Source organism: Sphaerodactylus townsendi, linkage group LG03 (assembly GCF_021028975.2).
Source record: "Sphaerodactylus townsendi isolate TG3544 linkage group LG03, MPM_Stown_v2.3, whole genome shotgun sequence".
Lineage (NCBI taxonomy): Eukaryota > Metazoa > Chordata > Lepidosauria > Squamata > Sphaerodactylidae > Sphaerodactylus > Sphaerodactylus townsendi.
In genome coordinates this window covers 80,656,639-80,675,248 of record NC_059427.1, presented here as the reverse complement: position 1 = coordinate 80,675,248, position 18,610 = coordinate 80,656,639, and the positions used below count along the sequence as shown (strand labels likewise).

General features: G+C 43.5%; 1 protein-coding gene across 8 annotated transcripts in view; it reads right to left on the bottom strand.

The window, feature by feature from the left end:
* TNIP1 (TNFAIP3 interacting protein 1) overlaps positions 1 to 18,610 on the bottom strand; it is a 68,131-nt gene that overhangs the window by 21,659 nt on the left and 27,862 nt on the right. For 5 of the 8 annotated variants that reach the window (XM_048487821.1, XM_048487819.1, XM_048487818.1 and 2 more), the window contains 4 exons: positions 13,295 to 13,462; positions 12,067 to 12,189; positions 6,324 to 6,412; positions 3,521 to 3,592 (listed from right to left, as the gene is read on the bottom strand). In XM_048487821.1, the coding sequence (XP_048343778.1) occupies positions 3,521 to 3,592; positions 6,324 to 6,412; positions 12,067 to 12,189; positions 13,295 to 13,433 (423 nt within the window). In that variant the 5' untranslated portion in view covers positions 13,434 to 13,462. Of the gene's footprint in view, positions 1 to 3,520; positions 3,593 to 6,323; positions 6,413 to 12,066; positions 12,190 to 13,294; positions 13,463 to 13,661; positions 13,754 to 18,610 lie in introns of all 8 variants that reach the window. The other 3 variants (XM_048487822.1, XM_048487824.1, XM_048487820.1) reach the window with 2 other exon arrangements.

Below are 18,610 nucleotides of genomic sequence, written 5' to 3'. Positions count from 1 at the left end.
AATGGCTTTTCAGGGTTGAGTTACATGACACAAAGCCCTCATGGCCACCACGTATCTCGCATGCACTGGGAGTTCTGTGCTTTTAAGGAATTCAGGGGCCATATTCTGATGATTACTGCAGCATGTGTAGAGAGGGGGCTTCAACCCCCCCCACCCACCCACACACACACACTTATGCTGTTCACATGAACTGAAATAACACTGGGGAGCGGATATTTGCAAGTGGCCATTTCAGTGTGTGAAAATGACATGTTGAAGCCTTCTCCGTGAGTTCCATAGTCGAAACTGGAATATGATTCCTGGCATTCCCATAGGTATTAACGACAATAAATTTGACATGTTATTTTGAAAATGAACTTCCTACAGAAAAAGCAGTTTTTGAACAAACATGAACAAACACTAGAATCCACTAAGTACCTTAAGAAGCAATCTTTAGTAATTCTGAACACTTCCAAAGGCTCGGGCAATCTCACTTACGAGTAGAATCAGCTTGTCAATCAGTTTCTCTTTCTATCTCTCAGCTGGCATCTGGACTCTGTTCCCCATGGCCCTCTTGTGCAACTCCTCCCAAGTTTCTATACCTCACTTCTGTATGCCAAATACTATCTTCTTTTGTCATCGTCACAGCTGACTTATGATGACCCCATTGGATTTTCAGAGCAAGAGACATTCAGAGGTGGTTTACCATTGCCTGCCTCTGCATCACATTCCTGATATTCCTTGGAGGTCTCCCATCCAAACATTTGTCAGAGTCAAGGCTGAGAGTATGTGACTGGCCCAAGGTCACACAGAAAGATCATGAAGAGTGGGGATTTGAATCTGGGTTTCCCAGATCCTAGTCCCAACACCTTATCCACTACATCACACTGGTTCTCCTAAGTTAAAAATTAAGCCCATTAGTTTCTACCAGCGAAGAATAATTGCCAAGGCCCTGAGATTAAGTTTCTAATTTTAAAACTCATAGCAGTAAGGCAGACACTGAAACTTTTGAGTTACTATATACATTTTATGTAATCCCAAAGTCATTAATAAACCCTTGGGATTTGGAGAATCAGATCTATTGTTAGCAGAAACAATGAGTGTTGCTGCCTGTGGTCTGAAAACCAACTCTTCTCATCAAAGCACAGCCAAGTCATGTCCTGAGGAAAGGAGTTACCATGACTGACACAAAATTGATTTAGCTGGGGGAGGTGTGGAAAGAATCCTCATCTACTTCAACCTCAGCTAACAGGAAGGAATACAGCATGCTAAACTTTTGACAGACTATCCATACTGCCTGTCTGATATATACAATATTTTGCTTCACCTTATTCCTTCAAGTGTTCCACATATACCCCAAATCTCAAAACAAATGTATTTTATTATTAATTGTAACAGTTGTTTCCTTTAGCCTCTTTCTCCTGCCTCCACCCTTGTATGGGCCTACCAAGCAGGTGCCACACGGCTCTGGGAACAAAAACACTGGCTCAGAGGTAAAGGTTTGGCCTCTGCCGTGAAATGTATGTATTAATTTTTTCCTTTAGGGAGAAAGTCTCTATTTTTTTGTCCCTTATGGTTAGTTAGCACAGGAACTGCATTTAGGAAAAAATTTGGATTTAATTTCTTGCTCTGCCATTGTCCAGACGGACAAATTCAAGCTAGAGGACTGCGGAAGAGCCCTTACTGAGGAGAAAAAATCCACTGCTGTGAATCCTTAGTGTGATTTGGCTTGAAGTATCAATGGTTTGGGGAACAGGAGGAGAAATTAATTATCTGGATTTGTTGCTGACTTTTATAAGTTTGGGGATGAAATGTGTAAATATAAATAACAAGATGTTGAAGAAAATGAGCAGAAAACAAACTATGGAGGAATCCCCAATTCTTGTCAACCCTCAGTTCCTTGCACATAGAAGTAGAAAAGAACAGCAGTTCTCCACTTCATTCAGAGCCCTAAAGGTTGTGAAATTTTCAGACAGCACTGGAGTCAGTACTTGTGACCAGCTTTGGGACTCTTTAGTTTGGAGAGGAGACGTCTGAGGGGGGATATGATTGAAGTCTATAAAATTATGCATGGGGTAGAAAATGTTGACAGAGAGAAATTTTTCTCTCTTTCTCACAATACTAGAACCAGGGGGCATTCATTGAAAATGCTGGGGGGAAGAATTAGGACTAATAAAGAAAGGAAAACACTTCTTCAACGCAACGATGTGATTGAGTGTTTGGAATATGCTACTCAGCTGGTGGAGTGTGGGTGATGGCCACTAACCTGGATAGCTTTAAAAGGGGCTTGGACAGATTTATGGAGGAGAAGTCAATTTATGGCTACCAATCTTGATCCTCCTTGATCTGAGATTGCAAATGCCTTAACAGACCAGGTGATCGAGAGCAACAGCCGCAGAAGGCCATTGCGTTCACATCCTACATGTGAGCTCCCAAAGGCACCTGGTGGGCCACTGCGAGTAGCAGAGAGCTGGACTAGATGGACTTTGGTCTGATCCAGCTGGCTTGTTCTTATGTTCTTATGTTCTTAAAAACAGGTGACATTTCTGTCAAGGGCCAAAGGATCCTGTTCTACTTTTTGAAAGTAGAAGGCTTCACTAGCTTGCTTTGGGCCATTTCACCACTCAGAGGGCTGCCCAGCCCTTTTCCTCAGGGATGTCTCAGCATCCTGTCTGATGCATGTTTTCTGCCACCACAACAACCGATTGCTCAGGCTTGTGAGAAAGCCTGTGCTGCTAGCTTAGGACAAGGAAGTAGTCTGCCAACACAAATAGCTTTGCATACATGAGCCAAAAAAAGCCCTCTCAACAACAGCACTTTCAGCTTGCTTGATCGAACACTTCCCATCAGCTTGTTCTGGGAAAGGGGCCAACTAAAGAAATCGTGTGGCACGTATGTGGTTACAAGCTCTCTGGCACGTGCATGGGTACGAGCCCAACACAGAAATCTATAAGCTGGATAAGAAGTTCATGGAAAGACGAGGGCATTTCTTGCTTACCCTGTGAGATATTTTGGCAGGGATTTTTGCTAAAATTTCCTAACCACTAGCTTGAACGGCCTTTTTTTTCATAGCATTTTGCCCTGTTGGGAAAAAAAGCATGGCAGGATACAATTTTGATAGGAAGGGCAGCCTATAGGGGAAAATGGCTCCCATCTCAAAACTTCAGGTCCAGACAACAGCTGTGGTTTGGGAAAGCAAATACCAGGGGAAACATTTCAGAAATTGACCATCATCTGCAATTTTCCAACCAACTGAAATGAAACCTTTACATTTCATTGCCTTCTACATTGTCAGACTTTAGACTGCAAGGTTTTGATACTGCTTTTTTGTTCATGTTGTTTTGTAAGATGCTTTATTGAACAATAAATAATAACAATAAAAAGCCTGCACACTTGTATGGTTTTCTTTCCCTTCATACCCACTCCCCGCAATCTACCAACATTGCAGAAGGAAAAATGAAAACAAAACATAGTACACATACAGAACTTCTGAACAGCAAATTCTTTATATTATTAAAAAGTAAAATTGGCATGGTCTTACTGATTTCTTACTGCTCTCATGGGAAGATTTCTTATCTTCAGCACCAACAATTTCAAATTCAGATGATGACCCCTGCAGAGATGTTGAAAAAAGAATCAAGACATCGTATATCCCACCAGGCTTTCTATACTGGAAAAAAGAGTGGGTCGTTACTCTAGCATGAGTTTTTTAAAATGCAGCCTATCCAGCTCCCTTCACATTTTTAAATGATTATTTAACATGGAGCACATTTCTCTTAGTGAAGGTGAACCGCAAGATGTTAACACTTCTTTAGTTTAGTGAATAAGGTCAAATAGCACTGATTACAAAATCTGGTTTCTATGGCACAGACGGTCTCAAAATTCAGCATTCATAATTATCCAATGGTGAAAACATTTATTTTTAAAAACCACCCCTGTATAATATTGGGCATGTGGCAAGTCTAGAGATAGTTGAGGGACAATCTGTCAGAAGTGATCGAAACCCTAAGGGTACTTTGTCAAGGAGACAAAACACACGTGAGGATCATTTAGCAGCAGAAGACAAATGAAGAGAGTTGTGCCTATCTGTGTAACAGTGATTCACTGAGTAGACTTCTGTGCAGGGACACAGCCCTGCCTTCAGAAAAACGAAAGCTTATTTCTGTTCTGTCATTTTAAGACCACTCACTCCCCCCTCCCTGTGGGAACTTTCATGCCTAAACTTAGTGTGTTAAAAGGGAGAGGGCAGAGTACACCCTGCTGCCACCACAGCTACATACTTTATGCAGAGAGTTGCTGTGGAGTAGAAGGGAGGGTATGTGTGCCTGCACAGAAGTCCATGTGATGAACCATCATTACACAGGTCAGTGCAATGCCGCTCTTCATCTTTGTGGAGCTTCTGTGCAGTTCCGCATTGGGAGCGTAGCAAGCTTCCTTACCTTGTTGGAGGGCATAAGGCTGCCATTTAAACATCATCTGCAGGACAGCTATCCTGACTGCTGCCTCTCTCCCGGAGTTGACATCTATGGTACAGTGCCTTATGAAGGTGAAAGCGGACGGCCACATGGTTGCATGGTAGATGTCATCTATGGTCACATTGGACGCCCAGGCAGTGGAAGTGGATGAAGTGTGTGCACAGACCGCTAATGGGCAGTCCATACAGGCAGCATTATAGGCCTGGGTGGCCCACTTTGACAGACTGCCTTATCACCTTGCAACCTGTGTGCTTGTCCACAAAGCAGACAAAGAGGTTCTATGGAATGGAATGGCTTTGTGCAGTTGATGCAGAACAGCAGAACATTCCTCAGGTCCAACATATGAAGGGATTGCTCAGGCTGTGTTGCTGGATTAGGGCATAACACTGGCAGCACAATGTCTTATTCCAAGTGGAACAGTGTGACCACCTTGGGGCGATGCTTGTCACTACGGAATTTGGTGAAGGGAGAGGGTGTCCCAGCATGGAGTCCTTTAATTACCCCCACTCCTGTTGTTTTGGCCACTAGAAATGCCATCTTACAAGACAATGCATCCAGGCTGCATGAGGCTAATAGTTCAATGGCCTTGCCCATGAGCCTAGAGAAGCCCAAAGTCAAGCTCTATTGTGGGATAGGAGTGGGATAGAGATTATTGAACCAGAAGGAATCTTTCTGAGGAGAAAAAACTGAAAACCAAATCCACTGTGGAACACCAAGACAGCAGAAAGGTACACCCTGATGAAGGAGGTGGATAGACCTGATTCTTTCAGGTGTAATAGTTCTGAGGAGACAGTGGCAACCGAATGTCCCAAATCAGCTGCTGCTGCAGCGATGCTGAGTGCCTCAATTCTGTGGCACTGGGACAGATTTGTCTCCTTGTGGGGCTCCTGCCCCTCAGTTCCAATAATGGCTGCAGAAACCGGGATAGAGAGAGGTAATGGAGCACCTTCAGATCCGGAGACCTCTCAATCGTAGCCTTTTCTTCTCCTGATGTTTGTCTGCTCACTTCTCCATTTTTGCCAAAGGCTCGGAAACAGTCCTAGTGAGGGATAGTGGGGCAGAGGCTGAGGTGCCAGCTGGCACCGAGAAAGTAGTAGGGGATGATTTGTTGGTTCCCTCCAGTGGAACAGCCAGCTTATAAAGAGCTGGGAGGCCCTACCATGTCTAGCCCACAGAGTGAGGGACAGGAAGGCCTTACAAGCAGATGGGATATGGGTCTCACCCAAGCAAAGGAGACATTCCCTGTGCAAGTCCGTCTTTGCCATCTGGAGTGTCCTTCTTTGGTTCAGCCACCGTAGAAAGCCAAGAACTCAACGATGACAGAGCTACAATTAAGTGATCTAAACTCCATGGCAGCGAAACAAGAACTGAGGGACACACTCTGCCCTCTCCCTTTTAAGAGGTTACGTTTAAGTGTACGCACAAGTTCCTGCCTGAACTGAGGAAGGGAGAGTGAGTGCTCTTAAGGTGACAGAACACAAATAAGCTTTCTGTTCCGTGAAGGCAGCCCTGAGCAGAAGCTCCATGAAAATGAGCAATTTGTTTCTATTCCCTCTAATGCTGCATTTTAAAATGATAGTCCTAATGGCCCACCTTATAAAAGTGTGTGGGTAAAAATAGCATTTAAAGCATGGTAGTCCATTAAAATTCTATATGCATTGTAGAGATTTTCACAGAAATCCTAAATGCTTACTGAACAAATAAATTTCTGCTGATACAGGTCCCTCCCCCCACCCGCCACAAAGGTACAGCTAATTCTTGCAACCCAATGGTATTCATGGTTACTCAGACGTAAGGACCAGAATTTGTAATGGACCTTATTCCCACAGGTGGAATCTGGATTCTTCCTATTCAAGTAAAATTTCTTACACTGGAAGGTGGTCTCTGCGTGCCTTGTGCCAGGTCCTTCAGATCTTCTCCTAGAACTACTGGAGATGAGCAAATATCTGGGCTGCCTCCTGCAAAAGAAAAGAAATTTGAAGAGCACAGTAAACATGAACATTTCTGATGTCAGAGGACTAGTCTTGTTGATGAAAACATCAGATGTGTAAAGGGAAGGGGGTGGGGGTGGAGAGAGAAAGACAGACAGCAAAACAGATGCATAGATAGTTGGACAGCGAAAGGATCTTACCCACCCGTGCATTAGCACAAATAAATCCTGATTCCTTTAAGGAGTAAATAAAGCCTTCAACCTTGTGGCAACTTATCTGGCCCCAGCAAGAATGCCTAAAATAAATACACCATAGCTACAAACTATTAAGGAAATCCTTCAGTCTCATGTCATAGCACAGCCTTTCCCTTCTTGTCTTAGCCAGCACCCAAAAATCCCCCGGGACAGATCAGAAAAGCTTCACACCTCAAATGTAGCACAAGTCCATGTAGTAATTGACAACAGTCCCTGGAGAGAAGTTTCAGGCAATGTTTGCTATGCCATGCAAATGTATACGAATAGCTTTTGATCAGTGTCAGCTGGAAATTCCCCCTTTCCTCCTGGAATCAGCACACAGCAGTTCTGAGCAACGAAAGTCACTCTGCTTTCAAAGCTTTCCCATCTGCAGCCCATTTAGATCTCAAAGGAGATTAACTGCCAACAATATTTTCTGAGCTTTGAAGACTAGGCCAAGCTACACACAGTGTGGGAGACCTGTGACTTGTACCCCATGCACAGGTATGGTTCCCACTACAGGGGAAACAGCAGCTCCAGCAAGGAAGGGGTAGGGACTGCTTCTCCACCATTGCCCAAACATGAATCTCTTTCTCCTCCTTTAAAAATCCACACAAGAATCTGATTATGGATGTCCTCCACAAAGTGCAGTTTGACTCAAACACCAAAGGAAGAAGAGTTGGATTTATATCCCCCCCTTCCTCTCCTGTAAGGAAACTCAAAGGGGCTTACAATCTCCTTGCCCTTCCCCCTCACTATAAACACCCTCTGAGGTAGGTGGGGCTGAGAGAGCTCAGAAGAACTGTGTCTAGCCCAAGATCACCCAGCAGGAATGTGTAGGCGTGCACAAGCTAATCTGGTTCACCAGATAAGCCTCCACAGCTCAAGCGGCAGAGCAGGGAATCAAACCTGGTTCTCCAGATTAGAGCCCACCTGCTCTTAACCACTACACTATGCCAGCTCTCTTATACTGTCTTCCCCAGATCCATCAAGTATATCCAGACTCTCAAGTGTGAAGGGGAACAGAGCTGGGAGGAAATACTGGAGAAGAAGGGGAAGACAAAGGTGATGGTGGGGGTGGGGACTTAATTGGGGTATTCAATTAGTACTCTAAAGAGGATCTGAAGTAGAGAACCAGTGGGCCCAACTGCTTTTCCAGTACCCGTAGCCAAGTGGCACCAGAGGTTAGGTTTGTTTGCTTTAATGGAATTTCCCATCCCCCATGAACCCTAGAGGGTCCTCCTCTTGTTATTGTGAATGCATGTACACCCTGCATGTATGTACATAATATGTTTGCAAGAAAGAGCAAATATCCACAATCACATTCACATTACCAATTATGCTGGGAGACCAACACCTGGGTAATTATGGAGTTTCAAACACATATTCCACTAGACATGTTTTGAAGGAAGCATGAGAGTTACTGAAAGCACATATAAAGAAAAATCAGATGGACTGTGTGTGTATTCACTGTAACTCATGAACAGGGTTACTGTGACGTATCACGCCTTCAGGCCTGCTATGCTCCTTTCACCCAAACTAGCTCTTGGGCTGTTTCGGTAGCAAAAAGAGAGCTGAATCTTTATAGGCTGCTATTAAGAATCAGACACAGTAGAGGGAGCAGCAAGCCATTTAACTTGCATACTAGTTACCCAAACGTATTCCTGCCCCCAACAGGGTTGAAAACGTATAATTGTCTGACCAAACGTGGCCATGCAATCCTCCGAATCAAAGTTTCCAGTCATGTGCTCTCAGTGTGGGCCTGCGTTTGAAGTGTGCTGAGATGACTCACTCATACAAAACGCAATAGCCACAATAGGGCTGCATCAGGGTTTTTCATATCACACCGATTTCATGCCTTCTACCTTGGCTCCTAGCCTAGTTCATCATGCTGGTTTTGACCTTTAAAGACCTAAATATTTCGCCTTGGCTAACAGAAAGGACTTGCATGTTCAGATCTACTTCAGGGATAGGTCTGTCAAGCAGCTGACATCCCTGTTTAGGGGCCCTGCTCTGAATTTATGCTTTTGTGAGGTAGGACAGATGGATATGAGGGACAGGTATTTCCCAGGTATTGAATCAAACCCCTGATTTCTCTGTCTCAGGTGGCTGGGCTGGCACACATATGACTCATAAACCCTATTCACATTACAGTGAACACACATACATCCTGTCAGTACATGCACTTATCTGTCTGTAAAAAACAGCCAAAGTGTATTCACATTACAGATGAAATCTGGGACTAGTACCTGGTTACATGCAGGACTCCAATCACATGTTCAGCTGCATATGAGTTGACTGTAACATGAGAGTTATTCTATACACATAAAAAGAGCAAACAAGCGTACACTATATGGACATTATATGTGCATTCATTGGAACTTGTGAAGTTCTTAGCTTAGCTTCCAGCAGACTCTTTTTTAATGCTACTCTCTTTTTCACTGTTGAGAATGAGGCACTTCTGCCATGGTTTTGCACCTTGTTTGGTTAGACAGGCAACTCTCCTATGACTAAATCAGACCTGATATCAAGATACCATGAACTGTTCGGAATGAGCCTGATTTTCCTGTTGTAACTGATCTATGTGAAATGGGTAGGAGGGGGATTTAAACCGGGACTGCAGTGTAAGGGGTTAGCTCTTGCTTCCTGTTCTGTTTTCCTAGTATCACCTGGCTTTTTGGAGTCAACTGCAAAGAAACACAAAGGGCACCGTTATGTTTTCTTCCCCCATAATGGGAAAAGAGCAGGTTTGTGAGAGTGACTGAGAAGAAGAGTTTGGATTTATATCCCCCTTTTCTCTCCTGTAAGGAGACTCAAAGGGGCTTACAAACTCCTTTCCCTCCCACCCCCATAACAAACACCCTGTGAGGTAGGTAGGGCTAAGAGAGCTCAGAAGAACTGTGACTAGCCCAAAGTCACCCAGCTGGCGTGTGTGGGAGTGTACAGGCTAATCGGAATTGCCCAGATGAGCCTACACAGCTCAAGTGGCAGAGCGGAGAATCAAACCCGGTTCCTCCAGATTAGAGTACACCTGCTCTTAACCACTACGCCACTGCTGCACTGAGCTCAGGAACCTGGCATGGGAGAAAAAGTTAAATCTTCCTGCACCATGACCCCGATAAACATCAAGCCTCCACCCTTAGATCTAAACATTTTGCTATTCGAAGTTTTGAAAAATTCACACAGGAAATCCATTCATGAAATCCTAACTGCTGTGTCCCCTTGGCTGCATACAAAAAACACTTCTAGTTACTTCTCATTTGTATTCATGAATCAATTTAAACAGACTTATTTAAATAAAATTAATTATGTTTTTTAAATGACCTAGATAGCCCCAGACTAGGCTAATCTCCTCAGATTTCAGAAGCTAAGCAGGGTTAGCCTTGGTTGGTATCTGATGTGAGACCTCCAGGGACAGAGGTGCGAGTCAGAGGCAGGCAACAGCAAACCACCCCTGAATGTCTCTTGCCTTGAAAACCCCAGAAGGGGTTGCCATAAGTCAACTGTGACTTGACTGCACAAAAAAAGTTTTTTGGGGGACAGCCAGAATAGTGTACTGGTTAAGAGCAGCAGACTCTAATCTGGAGGACTGGGTTCAATTCCCCACTCCTCCACAAGAAGCCTGCAGGGTGTCTTGGGCCAGTCATAGTTCTCTCAGAAATGTCTCAGTTCACGCAGATGCAGGCAACGGCAAACCACCTCTGAGTGTGTCTTGCCTTGAAAACCCTATGGCAGTGATGGCGAACCTTCTCGAGACTGAGTGCCCAGATTGCAACCCAAAATCCACTTATTTATCGCAAAGTGCCAACACAGCAATTTAACCTGAATACTGAGGTTTTAGTTTAGGAAAAACGGTTGGCTCTGAGGTGTGCGTTACTCGGGAGTAAGCTTGGTGGTAGTCTAGGCTTGGCGGCCCAGGCCAGCCTAGATGAAGGGGGGGGGGAGGCAACTGTTTGCATGTGCCCACAGAGAGGGCTTTGAGACCACTGCCCTATGGGATCACTATATGTCAGCTGTGACTTGACAGAACTTTCCACCACACCAAGTACATTAAAATCCCAGTAACCCCCTCTCCATGCCATATGCCTTCTGTTGCCACCTCATTAAAAGCCCTAGCAAATTGAATGGCCTAAAAACTTCCAGGAATGGTCCTCCTCCTTAACTTGGGAGCTGTGAGTTCAGCTATTTCCAGAGGTCAGACTTTACCTGTCCCTGCCCACAATTACATCCCTACGCCTCTTACATTTGCAAGACAGAGACTGACCAATCCTTGGAAACAAGTCAAAAGAAGTCAGTAAACAACTTTTGCCCAATTACTATGATTCAGCTTAAACTATCTCACAGGTTTGTTGTCCGAATTTGTTAAAGAAAGATTTGGAATGCACACATGCAACCCACCTCTGAGAAAGGGCTGAATCAAAACTCCATTCATCTGTCTAGGTCAGGGGTAGGGAACCTGAGGCTCTCCAGATGTTCAGGAACTACAATTCCCATCAGCCTCTGTCAGCATGGCCAATTGGCCATGCTGGTAGGGGCTGATGGGAATTGTAGTTCCTGAACATCTGGAGAGCCGCAGGTTCCCTACCCCTGGTCTAGGTCTTAAGCTCCCAGGAATCTCTTATTCTTAGACATAAAGCCACTCAAGGGCCTGCTCAATGCATTTAAAATGTCTAGATAACAGTAGTAAGAATATTTCAACCTCACATGGTTTGGTTTAGAGTGCTGTAAATATGCCCATGGAATAAAAATGCTTTATTTTTAAAATTTTATTATTTTTTGCTAACATTATGGCTTTTGGTTATAAATAGATTGTATTTGTATATACTGCTTTTTTTTGTAGATTATCCCATTTCATTGTAACAAGTTGTGTTTCTTAGTACCATTCAGTTTGTAAGTATAAAAAAATTATATTTGGGGAAGGGGGTTTCCTTGTTGGGACTTTTCTGATAACTCCAGCCAGGGAGCCAATGACAAGTGAATTAAGACTTCAATAAAGTCTCCAACATGGCACCCATAGGTGCCATAGCACTTGCAGACACTTTTCCTGACGCCTGCCAAGTGTTTATGGAAAGTGGGTGAGGTCGGGTGGCGATTTGCCCAGCAAGGCTTCTGACAGACTACTGAATTGGCTTTACATATTTTTTTAAAACTTTGCTTTGGCAACAGCTGCCACCACATCACAAGGTTCCTCATTAAATGATTGAAGATAACATACTGCCGTCATTTTGTGGCTGGCTACACCTCATGTGACAGTCATATTCTGGCTATGCACACTATCCTGTGTCAATTCCAAAAGTACCCAAAGGCTCAAAAAGGTCAGGAATCCCTGGCCTACAGCATCATTGAAGGCATCCCTCCTCCTGAATGCAATATATACACCCAACACAAAAGTCCAGCTGTCCTCAAGGACTTATATAGGCTGATGGTCACTAGTTGGTTCCTTTATACCTGCTCTTTCAGCAAGTTTGTCCAGAGAGGAAGCAGATCTCAGCATTTCATTGTCGTTCACTAAACACTCCACCTTCTGTCGTAGTCTTGATGCTTCCAACTGAGACTCTTCCAGTAGTTCCCCTGTCAAAACAGCCAAGGTGTGATTTAAATCTCCCATGCATGTATAAGTGACCAGTAATGTGTCTAGTATGCAGTTATCCCCAGGTCAATAGTTTATCCTAGAACTGAAGGTCAGTTATCCCCTGAACTTTGATGCAACTTCAACCAGGATATTTTGTTATTCATGGAGACACATTTCTGCTGCAGGAAAAAAGCAACTATGCATACAATACTGCTCATGAAGTGATGTGGAAAAATTGCTCTGTTGCAAGTGTATGGCCAAAGTCAGTGAATGCACAGAGATTATCTCCATGTAAGAAAATCATCACTTAAGAAGCCATTCTAGTGTAATACCACAATTTAAACTCTGTACTTCTTGCAGACAAGACTTCAGCCACAAACAGGGACAGCTAAGATTTAAAGCACTTTATCTTGGAGAACTCACACAGAAATGTATGCAGATCCTATTTTTTTAAAGGAATTAAGCTCCAACTCATGAAAAATATCAAAATGAAATGCAATCAGAGACTTTACATACCTACTGAATTTTAATATCCATTGGTGAAACCTTCTGAGGTACACAGAACTCACTTTCAGGTTAATGGTATTAATGTGAAAATGATTATAGATGGTTCTCTGACTACAAAGAGAAAACTGTCTACTATGAGATGCAACACCATTCAGGATGTGACACTGCCTCCAATGTGCGGCACTTTTCAAAAGCCTTAATGGAATTATTTTTCTGTATGGATGATGTTGGGGTTTAAAATGTTCTCATCCGAGGCACCTTTTGGGTATTAGCAGGACCTGTAGTCACCTGGGAGGTACTCTGGAAGTGTGCAACCTCTGTAGGTGTTTGTGCTGATGCACAAAGCAAGACCCTTTTCACAAGGTAAGAACCCTTTCAACCAAGGCATTAATGCTCCAACAAATACTTAGATGAGAATTATTTAAATAGGATCTTTTAAAACCCTTTTGCTTATTCCGACATCTCTACAACACTGCCACGAAGGCTTGGGAAAGGGGTAGTACTGCGCCATATCAATAAAGGTTTGCTTCTGCAGTGCTGGAATTCCAAAGCTTAAAAAAATGGAATCGTTTGCAGTCACTCAGCTTCCATTCTCACCGTTACCTAGTGACTTTATCCCTTGCATCTTTTCCCTCAGCCTAGAATTCTCCTCCACCAATCGATCAAAGGCAGCAGCTGCTTTTTCATGTGTTCCCCCACCGGGGTCATAGATGCGATAAGGTCCTTTGCCTTCCATCCTGCTGCTTAATTATTTGGTTTCCATGCCTGAAAAACAGATCAGAATGTTAGTATTTCTAGAACACACATCTAAGAATGCTGGAATATCTGGAGACTTATTACAGAAGACAATAACAGTGCTCATCAACATCTGGGACTTCTGATATTTTCCCAGATTCAGGTTAGCAGCTATTACTATTTTCACTGGTCTGGTCTGAGGCAGACACAGGATCTCCCAAATTTTTACCTGCAGTGTAAAGTTCAAGCTTGAGGTGTGGGATCTTAAATTCCTCCCTTTGTTGTGACACTGTCTAGTCTTCCCAGGGCTCTTAAGCATACCTGCAATTTAGCAATATGCTATTAACGTTCTCAGAGGCTAAAGAAATACTTAAACCAAAGTATTGATCCAGTGTGAGAGGCATATACAGTGGACCGTTGGTTTTCGTCGCCCTCGGTTTTCGTTCGTTTTGGTTTTTGTCGATTGACTGGATGAAAAAGTTGACTTGGATTTCGTCAATCGCCTCGGTTTTTGCCGATTTCCGTTGCCTGCTGTCCATCAAAATCGCATCACTAGAGGGTGACCTCTAGTGCACTGGGTCACTAGAGGGTGACCCAGTGCAAGGTAGGTGGCCCTATGGTGCCTCGGTTTTCATCGGTTTTGGTTTTCGCCGGCTCCTGCTGAACGGATTACCGACAAAAACCGAGGTTCCACTGCATTCTAGTGTGGCATCTTCCTGCTTTGCTGATTGGCTTGTTGCTGGCCAAACAGTTCACTCTGCCATATTGTCAACCTACTCCTTGGTGCTATTTGAATCCATGCCGCCTGTTTGCCACCCCTTTACAAGACACAAAAACTTGGAGGTAGATCTGTTGGGGATAAATCTGCCTAGTAAACAGATGAGCGATGTGGCCAGGGTTGCCATGATTCCTTCTCTGTATGCTCACCTAGCAGACATGAAAACAGCTGCAAATGGAGAAATCAGACACATCGACAGAACTCCCTGGCATGTGTTCATTCCAGGGTTTTTCCTGGTTATGCCTCTGTCCACTGGACAGGAGGGGAGCAGTACTTCTTTGGTTCTCACCATCCAAAATGCTATAATTTGAACATATGGAAACATGAAGCTGCCTTATACTGAATCAGACCCTTAGTCCATCAAGGTCAATATTGTCTCCTCAGACTGGCAGTGGCTCTCCAGGCATCACCTAACAGAAGATCCTCCTTGATCTGAGATTGCAAATGCCTTAGCAGACCAGCTGCTCGGGAGAAGAAAAAGAAGGCGGCCATTGCTTTCACATCCTGCATGTGAGCTCCCAAAGGCACCTGGTGGGCCACTGCGAGTAGCAGAGTGCTGGACTAGATGGACTCTGGTCTGATCCAGCAGGCTCATTCTTATGTTCTTAAGACCATTATAGCTAGAGATACCAGGGGCTGAACCTGGGACCGTCTGTGCCAAGCAGATACTCAACCACTGAGCCACAGCCCCTCCCCAGATTTGTTGGGAATCTTCCTTGTTTTAAAAATGACATAAAACAATCACTGAAACTTATTCAATGACTTGTTGGATAAGGTAAGTCACCTTGTTGAACTTTCATTTTGAACATGGCAGCCCAATCTTAATGTATATTGCTTTTAGAAATTTTTTGGCCACCCATGGGTAGGGGTGCAAAGATTTTGCACTGGGCTCCATTTTCCCTAGCTACACCTCTGCCTTTCTTATAGCAGAAGATCGGTCAAAAACACTGAAGGACAACAAAATCTTCTGAGTTAGAATGTTCCTGTGAGCAGTCAGAAAAACTTATTCATACACATAAGAGAAAGAACTGCTCTGGAAGGGGATTTGATTAATGCGTGCTACATCTGTTCGTAAACTACAGAAATCAGTTTTGAGAAAACATTCCCAGCAGATCCACATTCCCCCACCCCCTCATTTTGGAATTTGCAACTGCATAAATTGATTTGTTACTTAAAAGCCAACTCTGGAACTGTGGAAATTCCATGGAATTGATTTGCAAAAGCCAGGTTGTTGATGATACGATGTCTTAGAAGTTGTAAAAACAAGCAGAGCATCAAGAAATTGCAACACCAAACCATTTTCTGTAATTTCGGTCCCTAGTAAAAAATTATAATCAAGTCAGGAACAGCAAATAGAGAAAACAACCTAATGCCCCTCCCAAAATTGCTAGCTACAAAGAAAAAATTTACTAGTCTCTGATCTCCCCTTTCCTTTCCTCAGAAGGATGCACATTTATGGGATTTTGGCCACTTCCCTCAGCTGCTTCTCCTAGATGCAAGTCTACTTACTAAACCAGGCCTTTAATAGATTCCGCTGCATGCAAAACTAGCTCTTCTATCTACACTGTAAACTCTGGCAGAACAACGAGAACAAGAGAAGGGAGAGAAGGATGTTGTGGGTTTCTTCACGCAATCACAGTGGTAGAAAAATTGAGCCAATGCTGCAATTTACTACTTGGAACATACTATTCCTCTCCTGTAATAGTAATCTTGAGATAAAGAAAGAGAACCAGGGAGACAGCCAAATAAGACAGTACAACATTGGGCAATTTTAACCAACACCGACAGGGAAAATGGGTATGGACAGCCCAACATATTTCTAGGCAAAAGTGACTATCTATATCTGAGTAGCCTCCAATTAATTGAGGAACTCAATTTAAGCTTCAGTAAAACTCAGGACATGGTATAGAATATAAATTCTCAAACCACTTGGGAATAATAAATTAGTAACTATGAGGCTATCAAATACAACATATCTGCATGTGAAAGATCACCCGAAAGTCCAACAGCATCTCATATAATTTCAAATGTGGAAATCTCAAAGTGAAGGGAATTACAAGAAGCTGAAAGAGAACTGTTGAGCCAGTGTAACACTGCCTATTCACCTAATTTTAGTTTCCTGTAAATTGGTGGAGAAACACACACACGTGCTGAAGAGTAACCCTCATTATGGAAGAAACACCATAATGTCTTTAAAGATATATTCTGCTTCTCTAATATTTTAAAATTATTTAAAGGCCAAATTCAACTTACATTCAGGAGATCTGTGACTAGGATCTCCTAGGCTGTTTTTAAAAAATGGAAGCAACGACACAGATGCATGGGGGGATGTGTGTGGATCAGGCCCACAACGGTTCTTTCACCTTTCCCCCATGCCGCTTTCCCAGTCACAAGTGCTCACCAGAACTGCTGCTCCTTTGGGGGCAGAAATTCCATACATACCACATACCTAGATGCTTTTCCCTATAAGACAAACTGCCTGCTGCGGCGGTGGGGAGGGGGTTAGGTGCAATTTAAAATCAGGATGTGATGCAAATACACAACTCTTACCAAATTTACCCAACAGCCAAAGTTTCTCATAAAAAGTTCCTAAGTAAGCAGCAGTTACACCCTAAGAGGCCAGATTCTCTTATGGACCATTAACAAATTAAAAAACGGAAAGCAGAAGCCAGGAATAAATGAATGGATTTCACATAAATAAAAGGAACGTAGGAGGGATCCACCAAGGGACCAAGGCACTATATAATACATAACTGATCTTGAGTTGGGGTAAACACAGAAGCAGCAAAAAATAGAAAAGACTCCAACTTATTCAGGATGATAGAACACATCAAGCACAGAGTTCCACAAGGATCTGTCCAAATCAGGAGAATGTCAATAAAATGGAAAATGAGATTCAGTCTCAGTATAAAGTGATGGAAGTTGGTTTTGTGTTCGTTTTTTCACCCAACTTCATATATACTTTTAATGAAATTTGACCTTGCTGTGAAATATCCCAGGAATGTGGGTGGATAGATCCATGTATCAGCTCAGTGTGCACCGGCAGGGGAGTGGGGGTAGGGAGAAGCATAGGACACTTTTGCACATGCAGAATAATCCATTTTCAATGCACTTTAGCAATGATTTGCAAGTGGATTTTGCTATTTTGCACAGTAAAATCCAGCTGCAAAGTGCACTGAAAGTGGATTGAAAGTGCGTTATTCTGCATGTGCAGAAGTGCCCACAGTCTATACTGCTGACTGTAAGGAAATGGACTGAAGAAAAAACAAACAGCATACTAATGATCCTATAAATACCTTGGTAGGTTTGCATTTAGAATATTGTCTAAATAGAATACTGAATAAGTAATGCAGCCAGATCCATGAACACAGATATTACAAGTAGTTTGGTGGTGGTGGAAAGTGCCATCAAGTCACAGATGACTTATGAAACCCCATACGTTTTTCAAGGCAAGAGATTTTCAGTTGTGGTTCCCATTGCCTGCCTCCACATGGAGGCAGTTCTAAGAGAAGTGAGACCAGCCCAAGGTCATCCAGCAGGCTTCGTGTGGAAGAGTGGGGAAGCAAACCCAGTTCTCCAGAATAGAGTCCCACTGATCTTAACCACTACATGATGCTGGCCCCTGACAGCTAACTAGCCATAATAGTTCAATGGAACTCCCAAGATCACCAGCCCCTAAGTATCAGCGGCTGGAATAGAAAGAAAATGCAGGTGACCTTTGTTGATTTCGTGCTGTGCTTGTAAGTCTTCCAGAAATATCTAGCCATTATTGGGGAGAAGTGTTGGGGACTGATGGGGTCTGATGCTGAAGTTTTCAGTTCTTAGCCCCAAGATTCCAGCCCCTTAAGAGATATCTGAGGCAAGCTAAGTGCAGTAAATATTTTCACACAAACAAGCAAACAAGCTAGTGAAAGCCACAGACAGCTCCAGCTTTGGGAAGGTGGCTGAGTAGACAACCTCCGTCACACTATGAATGCATCCAAGATCTCTTTTTCAAAGGCATTTCCCAATTTACACAACAGCTGTCAGGAATGCTGGGGATTTTCCAGATGACAGTTGAAACCTGGCACCATCCATAACCAGAATAGTAATTAGATTTCTAGTAGTTAGGAAAGTAGGGGATTTTTTTTTTCACCTCACAGGGTAAGATTTAAAAGAAACTACCTGGGAGAGTACTCCCCCAAGTGATATTCATCTCAGTGTGGCAGCACTGCAAATTGGTGGGCAATTGCCTGCTATTAGTGGGCAGTTGAGAAGCCTAGCTGACCCCCCCCCCCCAGTTGCTCTCAGAGGTCTTGACAGGTCACAGGCTAGATAGGGGAAGCAGTTAACAGCAGCCATTGTCCACACTTTCTACAGCCTTTACCTGTAGCCGGTTTGCTACAAGGAAAACCAACCTG